Source organism: Mustela nigripes, chromosome 12, assembly GCF_022355385.1.
Source record: "Mustela nigripes isolate SB6536 chromosome 12, MUSNIG.SB6536, whole genome shotgun sequence".
NCBI classification, from domain to species: domain Eukaryota; kingdom Metazoa; phylum Chordata; class Mammalia; order Carnivora; family Mustelidae; genus Mustela; species Mustela nigripes.
In genome coordinates this window covers 57268781-57287488 of record NC_081568.1, presented here as the reverse complement: position 1 = coordinate 57287488, position 18708 = coordinate 57268781, and the positions used below count along the sequence as shown (strand labels likewise).

The following is an 18708-nucleotide window of genomic DNA, read 5'->3' as shown; positions in this document are numbered from 1 at the left end:
CATTGGGGAGGGTATGTGCTTTGGTGAGTGCTGTGAAGTATGTAAACCTGGTGATTCACAGACCTGTACCCCTGGGGATAAAAATATATGTTTATAAAAAATAAAAAATTAAAAAAAAAAAGCATGTGTGTGTAACTTCAGGATGTAGACACGTACGAAATACATCCCTGGGCCTGATGAGCCAATATGCACATTCACTTTCAAATGTGTGTCCTGCGTTTTTCTCAAAGGACAGGGAGCTGCTGACTTGCAGATTAAAGGGCGTTCATGGATCAAACAAAGCAGAGACCCTCTAAAGCTTCGTTTCTCAAAGAGCAGCACTGTGGACCTCTTGGGCAGGATCGCTCTTCGCTGCAGGGGCCGTCCTGTGCACGTGGGATGTTGAACTGCAGCTCAGCCTCTCCCTGCTAAATGCCACTTTCACCTCCTCTAATTGGGACAACCAAAGAAGTCTTCAGTCATTTGCCCAGTGTCCCCTGGGGTCCACAACACCCCGTGGAGGACCACTGTCATAAAGGAAACGGGAGTTGTGGATGGTGTCAAGTACTAGAGCAGAACGGACAGCACATAGGAGGCTCCAGGCTTTTTGGTCAGTTAAGGCAGAACACGGTCCATTAAGGCAAAATACACTCTCCATCTTTAGGTCTAGTTATAGTTACCTGATAAAGGAAGGCATAGAATTTCATTCTTAGATAAAAGTTTTTCATGCTTACTTAAAGGTAATTTAGTATTATGATTAGGATAGATGAGTAAAGTGATTCTTAAAGATTAGATAAAAAGACAAAAAAGTCACACTCAAAACCATTAGGACAACTCTGGGGAGAATAATTGAAGCACCATCAGCACTTCAGGATGACTCACGAACACCTCTGGGGGAAGATGAATTCTAGAAACTTCTCTGTGGAAAATGACTGCGCTAAGGAAAACGCCGACATCTTGCCCAAAGATGCACAAGGCACAGACTTGAGTTTAAATTCATCCCTGCCTAGGTGTTTGATTTGGAGTAAGTTTCTAAAACATCCTGGGCCTCAGTTTCCCTGAGATGATTCCCTCCCGTTAAAGCTGCTGAAGGCAGGAAATGCTAAGCTTGGCACACACCACGGGTCCAGTAAACATTCCTTCCTTTCCTGTCTCTGAAATACCTCTGTGGGGTATTTTCAGAAATGTGGGGGCCAACTGCCCAGGTGTGCTAAGAGGCAGAGTGGAAGCGTCTGTGTTTGGAGAAGCCCTTCTGTACCACCTCACATGTTGGTGATTTCCATCCAGAATCAGGCACAGCCCACTGGGTGCCTGGAGGCTGCTGTGGTTTTATTAACTGCCCCACTTCCCCGCCTCCCTGCAGTCCTGTTTCTCTCTTCCTTCTTAGCACCTTGTTAGCACCTATTTTTTTTTTCCTACAAGAATACAGTTGCTTAATTGCTTCAATAAACATTTCCATGGCCCCCTTTGCTGTTCTGAGAAGAGGAGCTTTGTTCCCCAGTTGTCAAAACTCTTTTCTATTCTCTCCCAAAGCGGAACAGCTTAGAATCTCTTTCATGCCAGGCAGCGCTTCCTCCCTGGGGAGGCTGCAGCTCTCCTCTGGGGAGAGGGCTCTGGTCTAGTGGCGTGTGCCGCCTGCTGCTCTCGGCTTTCGTGATTAGGCAGGACTTTCTCCGGCTGCTGCTGCTGCTGCTGCTGCTGCTGCTGCTGCTGCTGCTGCTTCTGCTCGGGCCTTGGGAGGCTTTCAAGTCGCTCCAGATAGCACAGGTATGCACATGGCACAGAGAAGGCACCGTGCCAACTCAGTGACTCCAGCCAAACACAGCTAACAGACAGGAACAGCCAACAGCTTTGAACAGGGGCAAAAAGGGACCATTTTGGCCCCCCCCCCATTTCTTTTCCCTTTCGCGTACCTTCCAAGATTTGGATTAGAAAACCTGAACCCATTGGCGGGAGCTCTGAATTTCCCCGTGACCTCAAGAGGGCAAGCAGCAGCTGTAACCTCACCTTTGCCTCCAGATGGCATTGTTGCCACATCATCGTTTCCTGGTAAGCCGGTCCTTATCCCATTGTTAAAGGTGTGCCCGTCTGCTGGCTGCAGTTGCCAATTGAGTCCGAGCAGATGCATTGCTGCAGGAGAGACAAAGTAACGAAAATATGAATAGATAATCCAGCAATGCAAATGTCAAGGGGGAGGGCCGGGTGCCTTTGCCAAGTGATTGCCATTGTAGGAAGCTGCAGTTCAAAACCCGCTTGCCCTGGGCCATGGGGATTAGCTAAATACAGAAAGCAAGTAGATCTGGGTGGTTAGGACTTCTCTCCCTGGGCTTCTGTTCACCGCCTTCGGGGAGAGAATCTGGAAGGTGGGCGGAGGAGGTAAGAGAGACCCTAGTTCAGACAGTCTGAATGGTGCTACCAAGGAGGGGGAAATGTCCCTTTGGAGTCACTGTCAAGGATTCTGCTCCATCGTGTCCAGCCTCCCCCGCAGTGTAGACACGGTTGTTGATAGACTGGTGGTCCCGGGGCATTGGCAAGGATAGCTTCACCCAAACTACTCACAACATAAATCGGTTTCAAAATGGGACTAGCCAAATGGGACCTGTCTGCAGTGTGACCGTAGCTACCCTGGGTTAGCAATGCAGCAGGTAGTAGTGTCAGACCCACCGGAAAGCTCACCTTTCCATTCCAAGCTTTCCAACTGCTTGTCCTGCTAAGTGCATCCCTTTCAGCCCATTGTGGGAAAAGCTTGGGGGGCGGTGGTGGAACAGGGCCCTTTCCGGAAAATATTACTATTACACTTTCTTCTCTCTCACACCCTGTGCCCACATCGCCACACTACGGGACAGAATGAGCCAGAGCACAAAGGCGCTGTGCTAAGGAGGCAAGCCTGTCTGTCTTGCTTTACTTCCCTGTGCACCGGTACACCTCCAAACACAAACTTCCTTCCAACCTTCTGGTCTTCCTCATCACCCTGTGCCAGTTCCCCTCTTCCCTGGGGGTTTAGCAAGCTCAATTCCCCCACCTCCTCTGGTTCTGGGTGAGTTGTTGTCAAAACAATGGCTGGGAGGGAAAGGCAAATCCCAAACACCTCTATTCTTTCAAAGTCCCTATTGAAGACATGCTTCATTTGCAAATAAATAAGGAGTTCATTCCTCTGCATCTTGCCTGTTCAAACAATAACGGGGGCAGCACCCCGTCTGTCTGGCATTTCAACCGGACACAGGTTGATGCTGTGGCTACGGTTCCGGGACTGCAGGAGAGACAGGGCTGTTGACAGGGAAAGGTTGTGAGTATGATGCGGGATGGGAGAAACAATTAACCACAGGAAACGCAATTAACAATGCTTAGGAAATTGTTCACACAGCAATTAATTCTGCATGCCTCCCACCACTTAAAGTCAGGCTGCATTCTATTAAGGTTAAAAACCTATCTTCAAACAATACAGCTCAGATTGATGGCCGCAGATTAAGGTGCCAAGTAGTCCCTGGGTATATGTCTGCTTTTTTCTTACATACTTCCCCATCGCAGAACCACATTCCACCCCCCCCCCATACATTACTTTGAAGTGCAAGGCAACTCTTTGAGATGATAAATACTAATAAGAATAAGTGACATTTACTGTACAGTTTCCGTCAAGGTAACACCTAATTTTCTCTTGCAGTTTATCCGTTATATGTAGGTCACTCACTTGAAGAGACCGGATTCCGTTGCCTCAAATAGTGACATATTTCTCTGTACAGTGAAAACTGTACAGAGGTCAGGAAATGAGAACTAATCATGGCTGCTTCAAGATAACGATAGCTTCTGATTTGTAATTACCAGGTGAAGGAAGCCAAGGAATTAGCTATTTTAGAAGGATTCCTTTTTTAATGTTGCTCTTGGGTTCTTGGGGCTTGCCTGGAGCTAGGCTGCTGCTGATGTGGAGGGGTGGCTCTTTCACGGCGGGGGAGGGGGGGTGGGGTGGAGAGGGGAGGAAGGAGTGTCTCCTTGTGTTCTAATACAGATGCGGACAGGTGCTGGCACGGCTGGGACTCAGACCTACCAAAGCCCGGATTTTCGCATCTACGGAAGGAAGCGGGGTTCTGTTAGGCAAGAACGGCAGCCTCCCTGGTGCCCCATTAGTGTGAGATCTCTTTTCAGAGTCGTTCCCCTCTTCTAATACCCCAGGAGCATGCTGTGACCATCAACTTTGAGAGGACAGCAAGCAGATAAAACCCTCATCTTGCTGCATGGAAAGAGAGCATTCATGAAACCGTGTCTTCTCTGTTTCCGGGGATGCTCGCCCTTCCCTTTTTGTTTTGGATTCCATAGCAGCTCTTTATTAAAAAATTAAAAAAAAAAAAGTATTCTGAGAACAGGAAGACTAGAGACGGGATGAGAAGGGTGAGGGTCAGAGTTGACAAGTAACTGCTCAGACAGCTCCCAGAAGCGAAAAGAAAAATAAGAAAGTGAGAGGGAGATGGGAAAGGGGAAAAGCCAGATCTGCGGAGTGTGAGCTCTGTCGTCCCCGCAGAAGCGAGGCAACAAAGATGAAACTCAAGTTTGGGCATATTTTCTGTTGTTGAGTTGAATGTTAAGTAAATAAGTGAGAATTATATCAGGGGTATAACCACCTTCTTTTGTTTTTTGGGAGGGAGTCTGAAATAGGCTTTTGTTTGTACTTTTTTTTCTTTTTCTTTTTTTTTTTCTTGATCAGCTATTTCTTCTCTCTTGAGTAAGAAAATGCAACTATCTTTCTGGCCTAGGGGGGATGGACGAAAGTGTCCTTAGGATAAGGACCCAGGGGAGCTGTGAAGTAAATGAGTTTCCTGACTAATGAGAAATCTGTTTCTTATTCTGCTACTGATTTGCTCTATGGCTGGGGCCGAGAAATCCATTCCCTCCAACCACCTCTCCCTTTGCCTTCTGAAAAGGTTTCCCTTTCCAGGGGGAGTACTGGCTGCTGAGGGCCTGGGAGAGGTCGAGCATCTACCTCCAGAGATCCAGTAGAGGGTCTTGAATCTAGGAGGCACTCCATAAATGTTTATTAGGATAGATAATGACACCTGGGGGCAGATACGAAGGGTTGGACTGCAGGACATTGTACTCTCGTAAATCAAAACCCACGCCACAGAGGTATGAAGGGTGGCATACAAGAGTGCTGGCAGCAATAGGGGCGAGTCTGCCCCAAGGAGGGTCTGTCAAGGCCTGCCGCCCATCCCCGAACCCCGCCTCTGGCCCGCAGTATAGGAGACACTCTGCAGAGGTCATCTTCGTCAAGAGTCACGGCTTACATTCAGGACGGTACTGTCCTATCCCCATTGCGCAGACGAAGAAACTTGACTACGAGGTTTGATCCCCCCGGGGGGTTCAGAATCAGAGGGAGATTACAGTGGGAAGTGGTTATCTGCTTCGTATTCCACAGTGATCTGGGTACAAATTCTGGTTTGCAATGGGATCTCGGCAAACCTTGTCTCTTTCTTGAAACTCAACCACACTGTGGTTGCTGAGTGACCATCTTCTATATGCAGCACCCCTTCATGGGGGGATACACCTCCTCCTCTTGTTGGATTCAGATGCGGCCACGTGACCCGGCAGCACACACACTTGTATGCCTTTTTGCCCTCTGCCACGTGGTCAGCCATGGTTCAGTCTTGAGCCATGGCTGACCCGTGAGAAGACACAGCAGGAGTGAAGAAATAAACTGTTAGTGCCAAACGCCGCTCAGAGCCTGGGTTCTTTGTTTTAACGGCATGGCTGAGACCTCCCTGACTGGAGAGGTTCACTTAGCACAGCCCCCACTTACCTACGGGGCATATGTGCCAAGACCCCCCATGGATGCCTACAACCGTGGACAGTACTGAACACTATATACACACTTATGACAAAGTTTATTCTATAAATGAGGCACAGTAAGAGATTATGATGATAACTCATTATAATACAGAACCATATAAAAATATACTGTCATAAAAGTTGTGTGAAGGTGGTCTCTCTCTCTCAAAGTATCTCACTATGCTGTCCTCGCCCGTTTTCTTGCGATGGTATGAGCCAATAAAATGTCTCCGTGATGAGACGAAGTGAGGTGAATGGCGTGGGCACTGTGGCACAGCATTTAGCTACTACAGACCTCTGACCACTCCATCTGTAGGAGCAGCACCTGCTTCCAGACCGCTGAACCTCAGAAAGCAGAACTGCAGGGAAGGACTACTGTGTAAGCCCAGTCAGACCTCCCATTTCTACACAACGGGCATCTGTGCATTCCTCCCTTCAAGTGATTTATGTATTTAGTCAGGATCCTTTCTAAAAACCAGCCAGGAAAAGCTAGGACCGCTCCGTACTTAGGGTCACTACATTTGATTCTATGAACAGCAACAGCACAAATAGCTCTTTAAATATTATGTCATTAAATATCCAGCTGTGATCCACTCTCAGATTCAGAGTTAGAAAGTCTCAAGATCTTGGGTGAACGCCAGCCTCATCAACTTAGGTTTTCTCCAACGAGGCTCCCTGGATGCAGAGGGGTGGTCCCCTCTCTCGCTCCCCGCAAATCCTCCAGCAGCTCCTCCCCAAAAGGTCCTGTTCAGACCATCCTAGGGTCAGAAGTGAAATGAGTTTGGGAGGTCCTCTCCCTCACAGGACTCACCGCCATTGACAGCCAAAATGCACAATTCATCATGATTTGGCAGGTGCTGCTCCAGAGAGACCCTCTGACGGAACAATGGGGCTCCAAGGGTCGGCTCCAAGAGGAAGCTCGTGTAATCCAGGCGGCAGCTGGGAAATCAGCCACTGAAAACCCGAGAGGCGGCCAAGCCCTGCAAGTATCCCTCTGGCTCCGTGGAGAGAACTTTCATCAATGTTGAAAGTGAACCAAGGCAGGGCGGACAGACCACACACAGATCCCAGATTTCAGCAAGAATAATAAACAGACCCACTTGGAGTCTGGGTGGTATTTCCTTAGCGAGGTGGCCTGTGTTTGCGCCGGAGGGGCTCTCGGAGAAATGCCCCGAGAGGGAAGAAGGGAAGATTCAAGGGGAAAGGTTGCCTGCAGGTACCAGAATCCCCCAGCAACCGCAGGACCAGAGATGTTAGGCCCCGAGTAGGGGCAGCTTGGAATGGGGGCTGTCTGAAATAGTAATTAGGGTATGTGTGGGCCCTGCTGGGTGCCACTTAGAACCTTCCATGTTCATTGGCTGGTAGAGGATCAACCTGACAAGAGAGTCAATCAATATGTCAACAGAGCTTCCCAGAGAGCTGCTCAGCCCCTGCTTGTCAAAGAGGGCAAACACGGGGGCCACGGATGCTCTGTGTTTGCTGGGCAGGCCTCCAGGAGCAGGGGGTGTCTTTAAAGATCAGGCTTGTCGATACATAACCGGAGGAAGAGATTGGGCTTTCCCTTTGAAAATGGAAGCCTGGAGGCCACGCAGGGCTCAGGAAGCAGGAGGAGGGAGCTTTGCCTGCTGGTTCTTGTGGCTCAGCGCGTGGCCAGATTCACAAGGGCCTTAGAGACCATGGCAAAGCTCCTTCAGAGACCAAGTCGGCTGGGGCTCCCTGCCCCCCCCACCCCACAGCAGCCAATTTAGACAACAGTGCCAGGACTCCCGTGGGAAGTGTAGCCAATTCCAAAAGTGCCACTGCTGAGAGGAGAGAACCACAGTGGAATAATCAGGACTCAGAGGCACAAATGCTCACCCTGAACTTGCACAGGCAATCTGCAAAGGCACTTTTGCAAGCAGTAGTGAAAATTAACACATGCAAATGAGCCTACTCAATGATGATGGTGACAATTAACATTTACTTTGGCAATGTGCCAGGGATTGGGCTAATTATGTTAATTGCATCATTTATTCATTACTTATCATTTGGCAAATGTTTCTTGAGCACCTACTGTGCGTCGGGTATGTTCTAGGGTCCAGGAATAAAGCAGTTAACAAAGTTCCCTGCTCTCACGGAACTTACATTCTAGTGGGAGACATAGAAACCACACTCATACCAGTGAAAAGCAGAGCATGAATAGGGTGGGGCATGCCAGGGCATGGGGGTGAGTAACTGCAAGTTTTTCTGTTTAGATGTAGACTGGTCAAGGGTGGAAGGACTGGAGCCAAAGCCCAAAGGAAGTGAGAAAGCATTTCAGGCTGACATCTGGGGAACCGTGTTTGAGGTTGGCGTAGGGTCAGTGGGAAAGGAGAGTGCAGGGTGACGGGGAAGGGGGCTACTGGGGACTGGGTACCCCTGGAGAGGCTTTGCCAGATCAGATGGCTCTGGAAGATTCTAAAGAGGATGAAAGCCCATTTATTTCCATTCTCACTCTAGGATGTGATAATGTAATTTACATTACAGATAAGGAAACTGAAGCTCAGGCAGGTGAGTGACTTGCTCAAGATCCACAGCCAGTAACTGGGAAATCTGAAATTTACACCCAGACGTTTGTAGCTGCAGAGACAGAGCTCCCAACCCCTATACTATCCTGCTAGTAACTTACTCAGAGTCCTCACTGGTGGCCAATTAGGCCCCGAATTCTCTAAGCAAACCACTCCTTAGCAAAGACTAAACAGGGCAGTGGGCTACAGAATTACCTACTAAATATTGTCGGGGCTCACTCAGCAATAGACACCTCCCTTTGTAAGCAGTCATTAGTCTTCTAATAAACCTCTGTCCTTGGTCAGAGACCAGCTTGCTATTTAACTTAGAGGAATCGCGAATGTCAATAGAAAATAAGTCTGTTTGGCAGCCTCAGTTTGCAGTCAGGCAGGCTAATGATCAATACGCTTGGTGACTTTTTCCTTGGTCAGTTTGCTTATCAGCCTTTGGGGATGTGGTAGAGTACGGTGCTTTCTCCTCAAAGAGGAGGGGGTCCATTGCAGGGGGTTAATGGTATCCTTTTTAGGAACACTCTCAGTGCCAAAATTACCTTCTGCCTAAGAGAAGAGATACAAACAAAACCACGTGGGATATTCTCGGAAATGCCTTAAGTCTTAAGGAGTTTAAAAAATTTAAATCTTAAGGAGTTAAAAAAAAAATCCCTTTCAAACCACACCTTGGTGAAGTGATTTCTCTTATTCCGCGCCCCCCCCCCCAAACTGTATTGCAATACATTGAAAGGAATGAATTTTCAAAGCACTGCAGGGAAGTTATGCCCACAAATCCCTTTACCAGTAATGGGATTTGTGTACCTATCTCCCAAGAATGCTCCGAATAGTTACTTGCCTGTATCCAACTTCCAGCTTGCAGCTTCCAAAATGGTTGCAAAGCTCATGGCCGGGGGAATGCCACTGAAGAGGAAGCATGAGTCACAGATAGGATACCAGAGTCCTGGCAGAACCACTGCAGATGAGAGGGGGGCTTTGGGGAAATACACCTGCATTCACACTTCTACCTGTACTCTCTCATCTTACAGCCATGGTGCTAACTAAAACAGGGATTTTGTCTCTGCCTTCCTAATTCTAGTCCCTCACAAAAGCACAGAGGCTTTCTGTCCCCTCCTGCCTGTCTGCCATGAGAACAAGGTGACAGTTGCGTGAGGCAGCTCTGAGACCAGGGAGCAGTGTGTTCTCGAGACAAGAAGAATTCACATGGAGGGACTGCTGCATTCATCTACTCTCATGACAGGCTCAGGATAGTATAGCAAGTGGGAAGTGGTATGAGATTAATCAATTCCTCTGTTGGGAGGAAACAAATGGGGCTCCTTGCAGCTTTAGGATGCACACCTCCTCCATAACCCTCTGCACCGCTGGTCTAGCTCCTACCCCTGGAGTCACACCCGCTGCCGTGGTAGTTGTGCTGTGGGAGGCGACTCTGGACACTGCAGGGTGTGGCGGCTGGTGTGCCCAGGTGACCTCTAACAAGGCCCTTTGCTCTCGGCATCACCAGGCAGATCGATCCGTAAGACAGACACACATGCTCACAGCCACTGTCTTCCATGTGCAGAGTCTCCAGGAATGCTCCCGGGAGGACTGGCGGTGCTGGCCAGGCATCCCATTGTCCACTGAGCCAGCTCATCCTCAGGCAGATAAACACACGCCTGGAGCCACTTGCCACACACGGAATCATTTCCCACCCAGACTACCCCTTTCCTGCTGCTATTTTTCCCAGGAAGGAAATAAAATAAAAGTCTTTCTTTCTCTAAGAAAGGACCCATGTGATCAACATACCTTTAGAGAATGATAATATCGGTAGGTTTTATTCAGCAAATAAATCATGGTCTTGGATTTTAAGAGCGTTTGTGATAGCAAAACACATCCCCACGATCCACACACATACACCAAACGCATCTTTCTTCTCCCTCCGAAGCTTGTCATTCAGTGTTGACAACCCAAACAATATTTGTCTTTCTTTAAAGAACAGCAACCAGCAGCCCCGTTAAAGAGGGGGCTGGTCCGCAAGACTACTTACTACAAAGGAAAGGCAACGCAGGCTGCACGCGGTATGTGGCCACCGGAATCATAGAAAGCAGACATTATGAATGTTTTAGAGGATAAGATGTTATATTGATTGGTAGATGTGCAATGTGTGCTGGAACAAAGAGGGGGAACTCTTCCCGTGAAAAAGAGGCTTCGCAAGAGGCAGTGGGGAGGGGGTCAGGGAGGTGGCGGGTAGGGAACTGGCCGTACTCTGAGGGGATGTCGCTTCTCTCTGCTGCAGCAAAGGAGGAAAAGCACATCTGGATTCATTTCCCTTCCTGAGTTCCTGGGCAGACCCCATCAGACTGCTTCCAGGGAGCCTTCTGATGGAACTCTGGAGCCAGGGGTGCCTTAGGAAAAGGGGAAAGGAGGAACCATCTCCCTATTCTGGGTCTTTGAGAGAATAGACCCATTCCTACCAGGGTTCGAATCCCCACACCACTGCTTATAAGTGGATGACCTTGTGCAAACGGATTGACCTCTCTGAGCTTCAACTCTCCTTAGCTAGAATAAAAAGTTAGCATTTTTGAAAAGTACGGCCTCCAGGTCTAACATTGTGTTAAGAACTCTAAATGCATTATCTTATTTGCCCTTTGCAATAAGCCTAGAGTAGTTACTATTATTATTCCCATTTTATAGATGAGACACTGGAGGCGGTGTGGGAAAGTCGCCCGCATTGAGAGGGTTGGTATGTGGGGAAACTGATTATAGAACCAAACATGCACTTTCAGCCACTGTAATTATGTCACTATGGGAAAAGGGGTGGTCAAACAGACCTTATAGGGGTGTTGTCAGTGTAAAGGAGGCAGGAGTCTGGCAGTATCAGACACATAGGAGGCACTTAAGAAATGTGTCACTTTTTACTGGGTCTTGGGTCATTTTGTCATTACAACGAAAGCCATAGTAACTAATGTTTAATTGAGCCCTTAGTGTGTGCCAGGCACCAATTTTATCAGCTGTGTCTATTAATTTCCCATTTTGCAGATGAAGACAATGAGGCTCAAAGAGCTGGAGTAACATGCAGCTGGTAGGTGGCAGAGGTGGGACTCGAGCTTGAGCCTGACACCTAACACCTGAGCACCGCACCATTTCAGCTCATAGCAGGACAGATGTCAGCCCAACTCCAAGCACCAGTGAAGACTGGGGGTGTATATTCATCCAGATATTCTTCCCCCATTTGCCTGAATCCCCTTTCAGAGAAACCTTTTTGGCTCCTTTTTTCTGTAACGCATCAGAATGGCAGAGCCACAGTCACGATGGGCTCGCAGGTCATCTGGTCCATCTTTGTACAGATGGTTGTGACCTTGAGTCTCACTTTCATGAAATGACTAGCCCAAGCTCAAGACAACCGATGACCGGCTAAGCCAGGATTTGAACTTTGGTCTCCTGACTCTCTGGGGCTCTCTCTACTGTCCTTTTCTATCTCCTTAAAGACAGAGAATTTTGAGATCTATGGGCAATGCAATGTCTAATCAGAGAAAATGAGGGGACTGCAGTGAAACCTCCTTCTCTCCCCTGCTTAAAAGTTTTATTACTCCTATTTGCTAGAGATGAGCAAAAATAACTTGTTTATAAACTGGTTAACAAAAGGAGCACCCGGATCTCTCCTGATCCTGACTTCATTACACTGGGTTTCTATGACAAATTACTTCTACTGCAAAAGCTCATTCACAACAAGAATCTAAAATCATCATTTTTCTAATTCCACCTGGTCCGAGGACGCCATGGTCGATATAGACATGGCTCCCTCCTGCACGTGAAGTTGGCGATATTTCAGGAGTGAGAAATGAATTAAAGAAATAAGGATGCTGAGCAAATCCTGTATGTAATTCTCATGTCAATTTGGTCATTTGTTCAGCAAAGCCAAATTAGGCACACGGGGAGGCTGCCAGTGTTCCTTTCAATTTTTAATTTTTGACATGGTTCTTTCAAGGATTTTTTTTTTTTTAACTCAGAAATAAGAAATCTTGTATTAGCAAATTGGGCTTGATCTTTCTCTTAACTGGTTTTTTAGTCAAGTGGATTTCATATGCCTAACCTGAAACATTTTAGACTTGATCCTAATGGAAAGAAACATTGCATTAAAAAATTAGTTCTATCTCTCAGAGCCTGATGACACAGTGGGAGATAAAAATCCCAGGAATGCGGTAGTCCTGGTCCGACGATATTTTTAACATCAACATGGTCAACTTCTTACTGAGGGAAAGCTTATCTGGAAAAAAAACAAAAGGATGCTTCCTTTTTGGAAAGCAAGCCACCTGTATGCATAAAAAAAGAACCACATTTTCATCTGCAATTAGATAAATGACACAATTAAACTTATTTTGAGTTTGTGACAATTTACTTAATAGAGCTAATTTCAGGGGTTTTATGTGACACTCAAGTCCCACACATTTCTTTCCCGCTAAAGGTACATATTTCTCTCAACAGGTGGCAACATTGTAACTGCTCTGGCACTTTGGCTTATACAAAGCACTGTGATGACAGCAGAAAGATGTTCGACATTGTTCATTATTAACCTCCCTCCTCTTTTTGGCTTGCGCTCCCCCCATCCCCCTCAATCTCTGGAAGATCTTAATCCAGGTACAACCCAATTCACCTACAGTTGGGGGCTGGTGTCTCCTCTGATACCAGCCTGGGAGAGAGATTCTCCCAGACCTGCATGCTCGGAGTTCCAGAAAGTTGAACACGTTTGTGTTCATTACTGTTTTCATTACTTAGCTCTTTTAGGCTTAAGTTCCTACATGTGTCCTCTACTGGTCTACTGTTCTTACCTGATTTCAGCTGATCTTTAATACAGGACACTAATGAGGTAGGTATTTCATTGTCCCTACTTTACAGATAAAGTGACTGAGGCTTGTTGCAGATACGTGACATGCCCAAGGTTGAGAGGTGCTGGTTGTTGCTGTTGTAAACATTTTGTTAAATCTGGCAACTCTACGGAGTTCCCACAGTTAGGACTAATTCTCAGAGACACCACTGTCCTTCCACAGTGTTCCCCCCTTAAACCCCTGGCAAGGAACAGCCTCCTAACCAGTGTCCTCAGATCCTCTGAGCTTTGCTCTAGAACTATCAGAATCATTCAAGGGAGTCAGAGTTGGGTTTCACCTCTAAACTTCCCCGGTTCTTGACTCAATGTCACTTGTACTCTGCTTCTGGTCCAACAGAAATAGAACACAAGCCACATATGCCATTTAAAATTTTCTAGTAACCACATTAATAAGTAAACACAAATTTAATACTATGTTTGGTAACCCAATATATCCAAAATATTATTAGTTCAATATGCAACCAACCTAACAATCATTAATGAGGTATTTTACTTCTTTTTTTCCCCTGTGTATTCTAAATCTGGTTTGTGTTTTATACTTAGGGCCTATCTCAACATAGATGCTAAATCTTCAATGGTTAAAATGAAATGTGGTCTTTCCAAAATAACAAACGTGTGTTAAGTAGAAAAATATTTTTACTGCTTCAGTTTCAAAATTTACATTAATTACAGCAAAATAAAATGAAAAATTCAGTTCTTCAGTCTCTCTGAGCAAGTTTCAAATGCTCAGTAGCCACCTGTAGCTACTAAACAGAGTAGTTCTAGACTACTGTGGCCTAGCAGGGTTCCCCTAGGCTCATCTCCTCCTCCGTGCTTCCAGGATATTTTGTATCCTCACTTCACAGTATTTATGGCTTTAGATGATAATGACTTATTTACTGATCAACCTAGTTCTCCCTGCATCAAACTCTGGGCTGGGAGCACCTTGACAGATGAGAGTGAATCTTCATCCCCCGGTTTTGAATTTGCAACTGGCAACAAGGTCTAAACACAGAGGTGTTCAAGAAATATTTCCTGAATGAAACAGTGGTTTGAAAACTTGTGTTTAAAAACATCGAATTAACCAAGTTCTTATAGTGTACCAGGATCAGAGGAATAATGGTAATCGCAAATACCTATGGAATTCTTAGGCTGTGCCAAGCTCTCAGTTACTACCTGCTTTTGAGGCATTTCTCCTTTGATCAAACCCCCTGCCCCGAATCACCTTTGGAAGTAGGAACTATTATTCCCACTTTCCAGATTGGGAAACCGAGGCTTAGAGCGATACTTTGCCCACTCTCACACAGCTGCTGAGTGTCAGCACCAGGCTTGTGCAGATGGATCTGAAACCCCAGCCAGGGTCTCCCTCACCTTAGTGTTTAAGAATCATGTTCACGAGCAGTATGTGTGCGAGGGGAATCAATGAAACAAGATGGAATTGGGAGGGAGACAAACCATAAGTGACTCTTAATCTCACAAAACAAACTGAGGGTTGCTGGGGGGAGGGGGTTTGGGAGAAGGGGGTGGGATTATGGACATTGGGGAGGGTATGTGCTTTGGTGAGTGCTGTGAAGTGTGTAAACCTGGTGATTCACAGACCTGTACCCCTGGGGATAAAAATATATGTTTATAAAAAATAAAAAATAAAAAAAAAAAGAATCATGTTCACGATTCTTACTAAATCTGAGCTCCCCGTGTACGATAAATTCCTTAGCATATTTAAAAAATCTAACCCATTTAGCCTCATTCCAAAATAGTGTCTGTGAAATAAAACACTTGATGTATTAGCTATAAGTCTTTGTGATACATTAAAGTAAACATGTAACTATTGAAATCAAGCCATGTGCCCACACGCCACATGAGGTCATCCTCTGCGTGTGCCAGAAGTGGTATGCTTGCCGTACAGGGAAATGTGAGTTTACAGCATTTGTCTCTTTGTCCCCACAGACCAAGTATTATTTGTGTTGTCCTCTATGGTGGTCTAACAAAGTCTAACAAAGGAGTAGCCGCAGAGGACAGGCTGGAAAGAAGGTTCCCCATGCCTGCCTCAAATTCCTAGCTGTATAGAAGCAATACACAAGGCAAACATAAGACCTAACCTCCCACCCCTCCCACCTTGTGGGATTTGATGCCAGAGCATCAAACGTTGCTTCAGGGAGGCTGCATCCATGGGGTCAGTCCTTCCTGCTGAACGCTCTCCTATCTTAGGCGAGGTGATGCCAAGAGAGTCTGGCATCTGTTAGAATCCAAGAGCCCTATCCTGCCCACCTGCCTTCTACCAGTCCTGCAGGGGAAGGGTCTCCATAGCCCACACCACCACAGATGTGTTCTTGGCATCACAACTTCTAGTTCATTCATGAATTCACTAGCGGTTGTTGAACACTTACTCACTGTTTCTCAGATATCGCAAACCCTCAAAGCAATGTTAGGTAAGAGTGACAGCCAACACTAACACGATGCTTACTATATGCAAGAATGCTCTTCTAAAAACTTCAAATACGTAGACATGAAATTGTCATTTTTGGTAGATCAAATATTATAAAATACCAGTAACTTCACATGGTTTAATTTAAATACATTAATCACTTAATACAACAGAGCTAAAGCCTTTCATCATAGCCACATTTATAGCTGAAGAAACTACGGGAGAGAGATTCAGTAACTCGTTTAAGGTCTTTATGTCAATAGTGGAAGAGCAGGGTTTTAAACTTGGGGACCCTGGCTTAAAGCTCTTAAATGCAATGTTTTCTGCCTCTTCCAGAACAAATGTCAAAAAAGGAATCCTGTCTTATATCTGAAGGCTAGAATCTGCATTTCAGGCACCCTGGGTAAAGCACACTTTTGTGGAAACAACAGAGCATGTTGGTTAGAGTAGCTTTGGAAACAAGCAGATCTGGCTTCAAATCCAGATTGAGGCCTTGGCCCACAGTCTCTGTGAGTCTCTGGGAAAGTGTGCGTTTCGCTTTTTGATCTCTCAGACCCTCAGTTTCCTGATCTGCAAAATGGGAGTGTTAAAACCAGGCAGGCATAGCATTTAGCTTAGCTGGAAACAGTTAAGAGCTCAACAAGCAGTAGCAGTTCTATGGACTGGTCGGAAATAACATTGTCTGTCTGGAGACAAGCATCTTTCAGATTCCAGATGGCTAGGGTTAGGAACAAAGAGTCCATGCCTAACCTGGAGATGGCCTGACTTCCGAATTAAATCTACAGAAACCTGTGTAGGAAAATAGGGATTATGTCCTCCAGGCTCATTACAGAAGAGGTTCCAGAGACCCAGAGGGGTTAAATACCTTGGCAGGGAGGCTGCACGTCATTTTTGAGAAACCCAGATCCCTGATCTCATTCGCTTCCACCTTCCTGCCCTGACTTGAAGCTGTCCTTTCGGAGTCATGCTTTAAAGAGGAACCTCAGACCTGCTGACCTGAATCACAAATTTCGCGCTCGTGTGATGTCACCGGCGACACCAAACAGCGGTTGGGAGGTGCAGTTGGGGTGGGAAAGAGAATGCTTCATGATTTCCACCAATCTACTCCAAAGTAACCACAAATATACAATCTAAGTAAAAACTGGGTATTTCCTATGCAAATGTAGCTTCCAGGAAAGCCCTCAAACCTCCCTCTTTGTACTGAGATTGCTGCTTTGAATCTTCTATGTTAATATTCTGGAGAGCCACTACATAAAACTGCATTAAATGGCAATATTTTCTGCATTTAACCTGATATCACTGCAAATTCAGGGTGCTCACGTGATGGGCCTCGGCACTGTAATAGGACAAAGGCTTGTGTCGCACGGGAGAGCTGTGTTAGTAAGCATTTCCTAACGCGCCCAGTGCTCAGTTAGGCTCTGGGCATGCAGGCGTGACTCAGACACTGTCACCCTCAAAAAGTTCACAGTCCAGGTCAGCAGTTTGGGGCTGTGGTTCCCAGATGGGCACTGGCCGCATCCCCTGAGCACTTGTTAGAAGTACAAATTATTGGACCCCTTTCCAGAGGAGCAAATCAGAAACTTCAGCAGGGGGGCGGCCCCGGTATCTTATGCACCAAGAGCCCTGGAGGTGATTCTGGTGGATGCTCAGGTCTGAGCACCACTGGTCTTGTGTGAAGCAAGGCTGACAGCAATTAGGGAAAAGGAACCTGATGGAAGGAACAAGCTTCCCTTGTCTATTTCCGTGAGAGGGGAGAAGGGGAGCCCAGACCCTCCCTCTGAGTGCACTATGTCTCCGTCCACATTGGCAGGATGTCAGAAACAGTCTGGAAGATGTCAGATGGAAAAGAGACATCCAAGCCAGGGCGGAAAGATGGAGAAAATGCCAGACCCACACTTGGGCCAAAGAGAAATGGAAAAGCAGGTAAAGTTTCTTTTTAGCATGTCTGCTCTTCTTCCAGTATCTGCTCTATGTCCATTCTGCCCCCCTGAGATGACCAGTTATCAGAGAGGCTCACTGCCACCACCCAGCTCAGCAGGGTCCCGCGCACGAATGCTTTCCCAACACGACGCAAGTTTCCTGGACTCCCGTCTGATTCTCTCAGAGCAGGGCTTCCCAAACTATCAGCCACTTCAATAAAACCTAAAACAAATCTGTTGGAACTTGATATATGAATTCACCCCTAGCCCTCCCTTTAACAACTGCACATTTTCTACCATTGATGGATGTGCAATTATAGAGGAGATTAACGATTTCAGCCGAACGCATAAACGCTAAGGGTGGAAATTTTAGGCATGATGCCATGTAGCAGGGGAGATATTTCTAGAGAGCAGGTATTTTGGACAGCAGTTCTGAGAAGGCAATAGGGGCAGGCTCCCTGCTCTGCTCACTGGTCAGCCCTGGCCGTGGAGGTACTGACGAGTGGCAGATGGGCCTTGGGGGAATCTCCGCTCTGTTTGGCAGAGTGACGGGATCCCCCTTCCTTGGATGGCACAGAGCCACCCAAAACCAGATGACCCACTGGGGTAGCATTATTGGTGGGGGGATCTTATTGTAAATACCTGCCTGTAAGCACTCCCAGGAGGCTCAACTCAGGAGTTTGAGCTATGTATTGGCTTAGGACCAGGAGGGGTTAGCTTCACCTGGCTTAAGCAGAGAAGGGAAGTTACTGGAAGGCTGTGAAGATAGCTCACGGAAGTAAAGGAGCCTCAGGCCAGTCAAGCCCTGGCTTTAATCTCTCAATGGGCTTTCTCCATGAGGAGGGGGCAATGGCCATGCACACTGCCAGACTCACATCCCCACGCCCTTGGGCCTCCAAGGAAAAGAGAGCTTCATTTTTTCAAAGTCACTGACAGACATCCTAGGCAAGGACTCTGGTGGTCTTGGTTGGGGGTCACTGCCTTCCTTGGGTGAGTCGCTGCAGCCAGCAAGGAAAGGTAACACTGTGGACTCTGTCTGGGAGCAAGGGCTGACTTGAAGAAGACATAAGGAGTGTTGAGTACAGACCTGGCTGCCCAGCAAAATTGCCAGATTCAGCCAATAAAAATACAAGATGCCAGTTCAATTTGAATTTCCCAGGCAATATTTGGGGCATACTCAAACAAAAAGCATTATTT

The 18708-nt window shown here is 46.8% G+C and overlaps 1 protein-coding gene across 1 annotated transcript in view; it reads right to left on the bottom strand.

Annotated features, from left to right (window-relative positions):
- The window catches only part of TENM2 (teneurin transmembrane protein 2), a 479009-nt gene that overhangs the window by 213016 nt on the left and 247285 nt on the right, over positions 1–18708 (bottom strand). The window contains exon 6 of the mRNA XM_059416332.1: positions 1987–2109. Within this exon, the coding sequence (XP_059272315.1) occupies positions 1987–2109 (123 nt within the window). The remainder of the gene's footprint in view (positions 1–1986; positions 2110–18708) is intronic.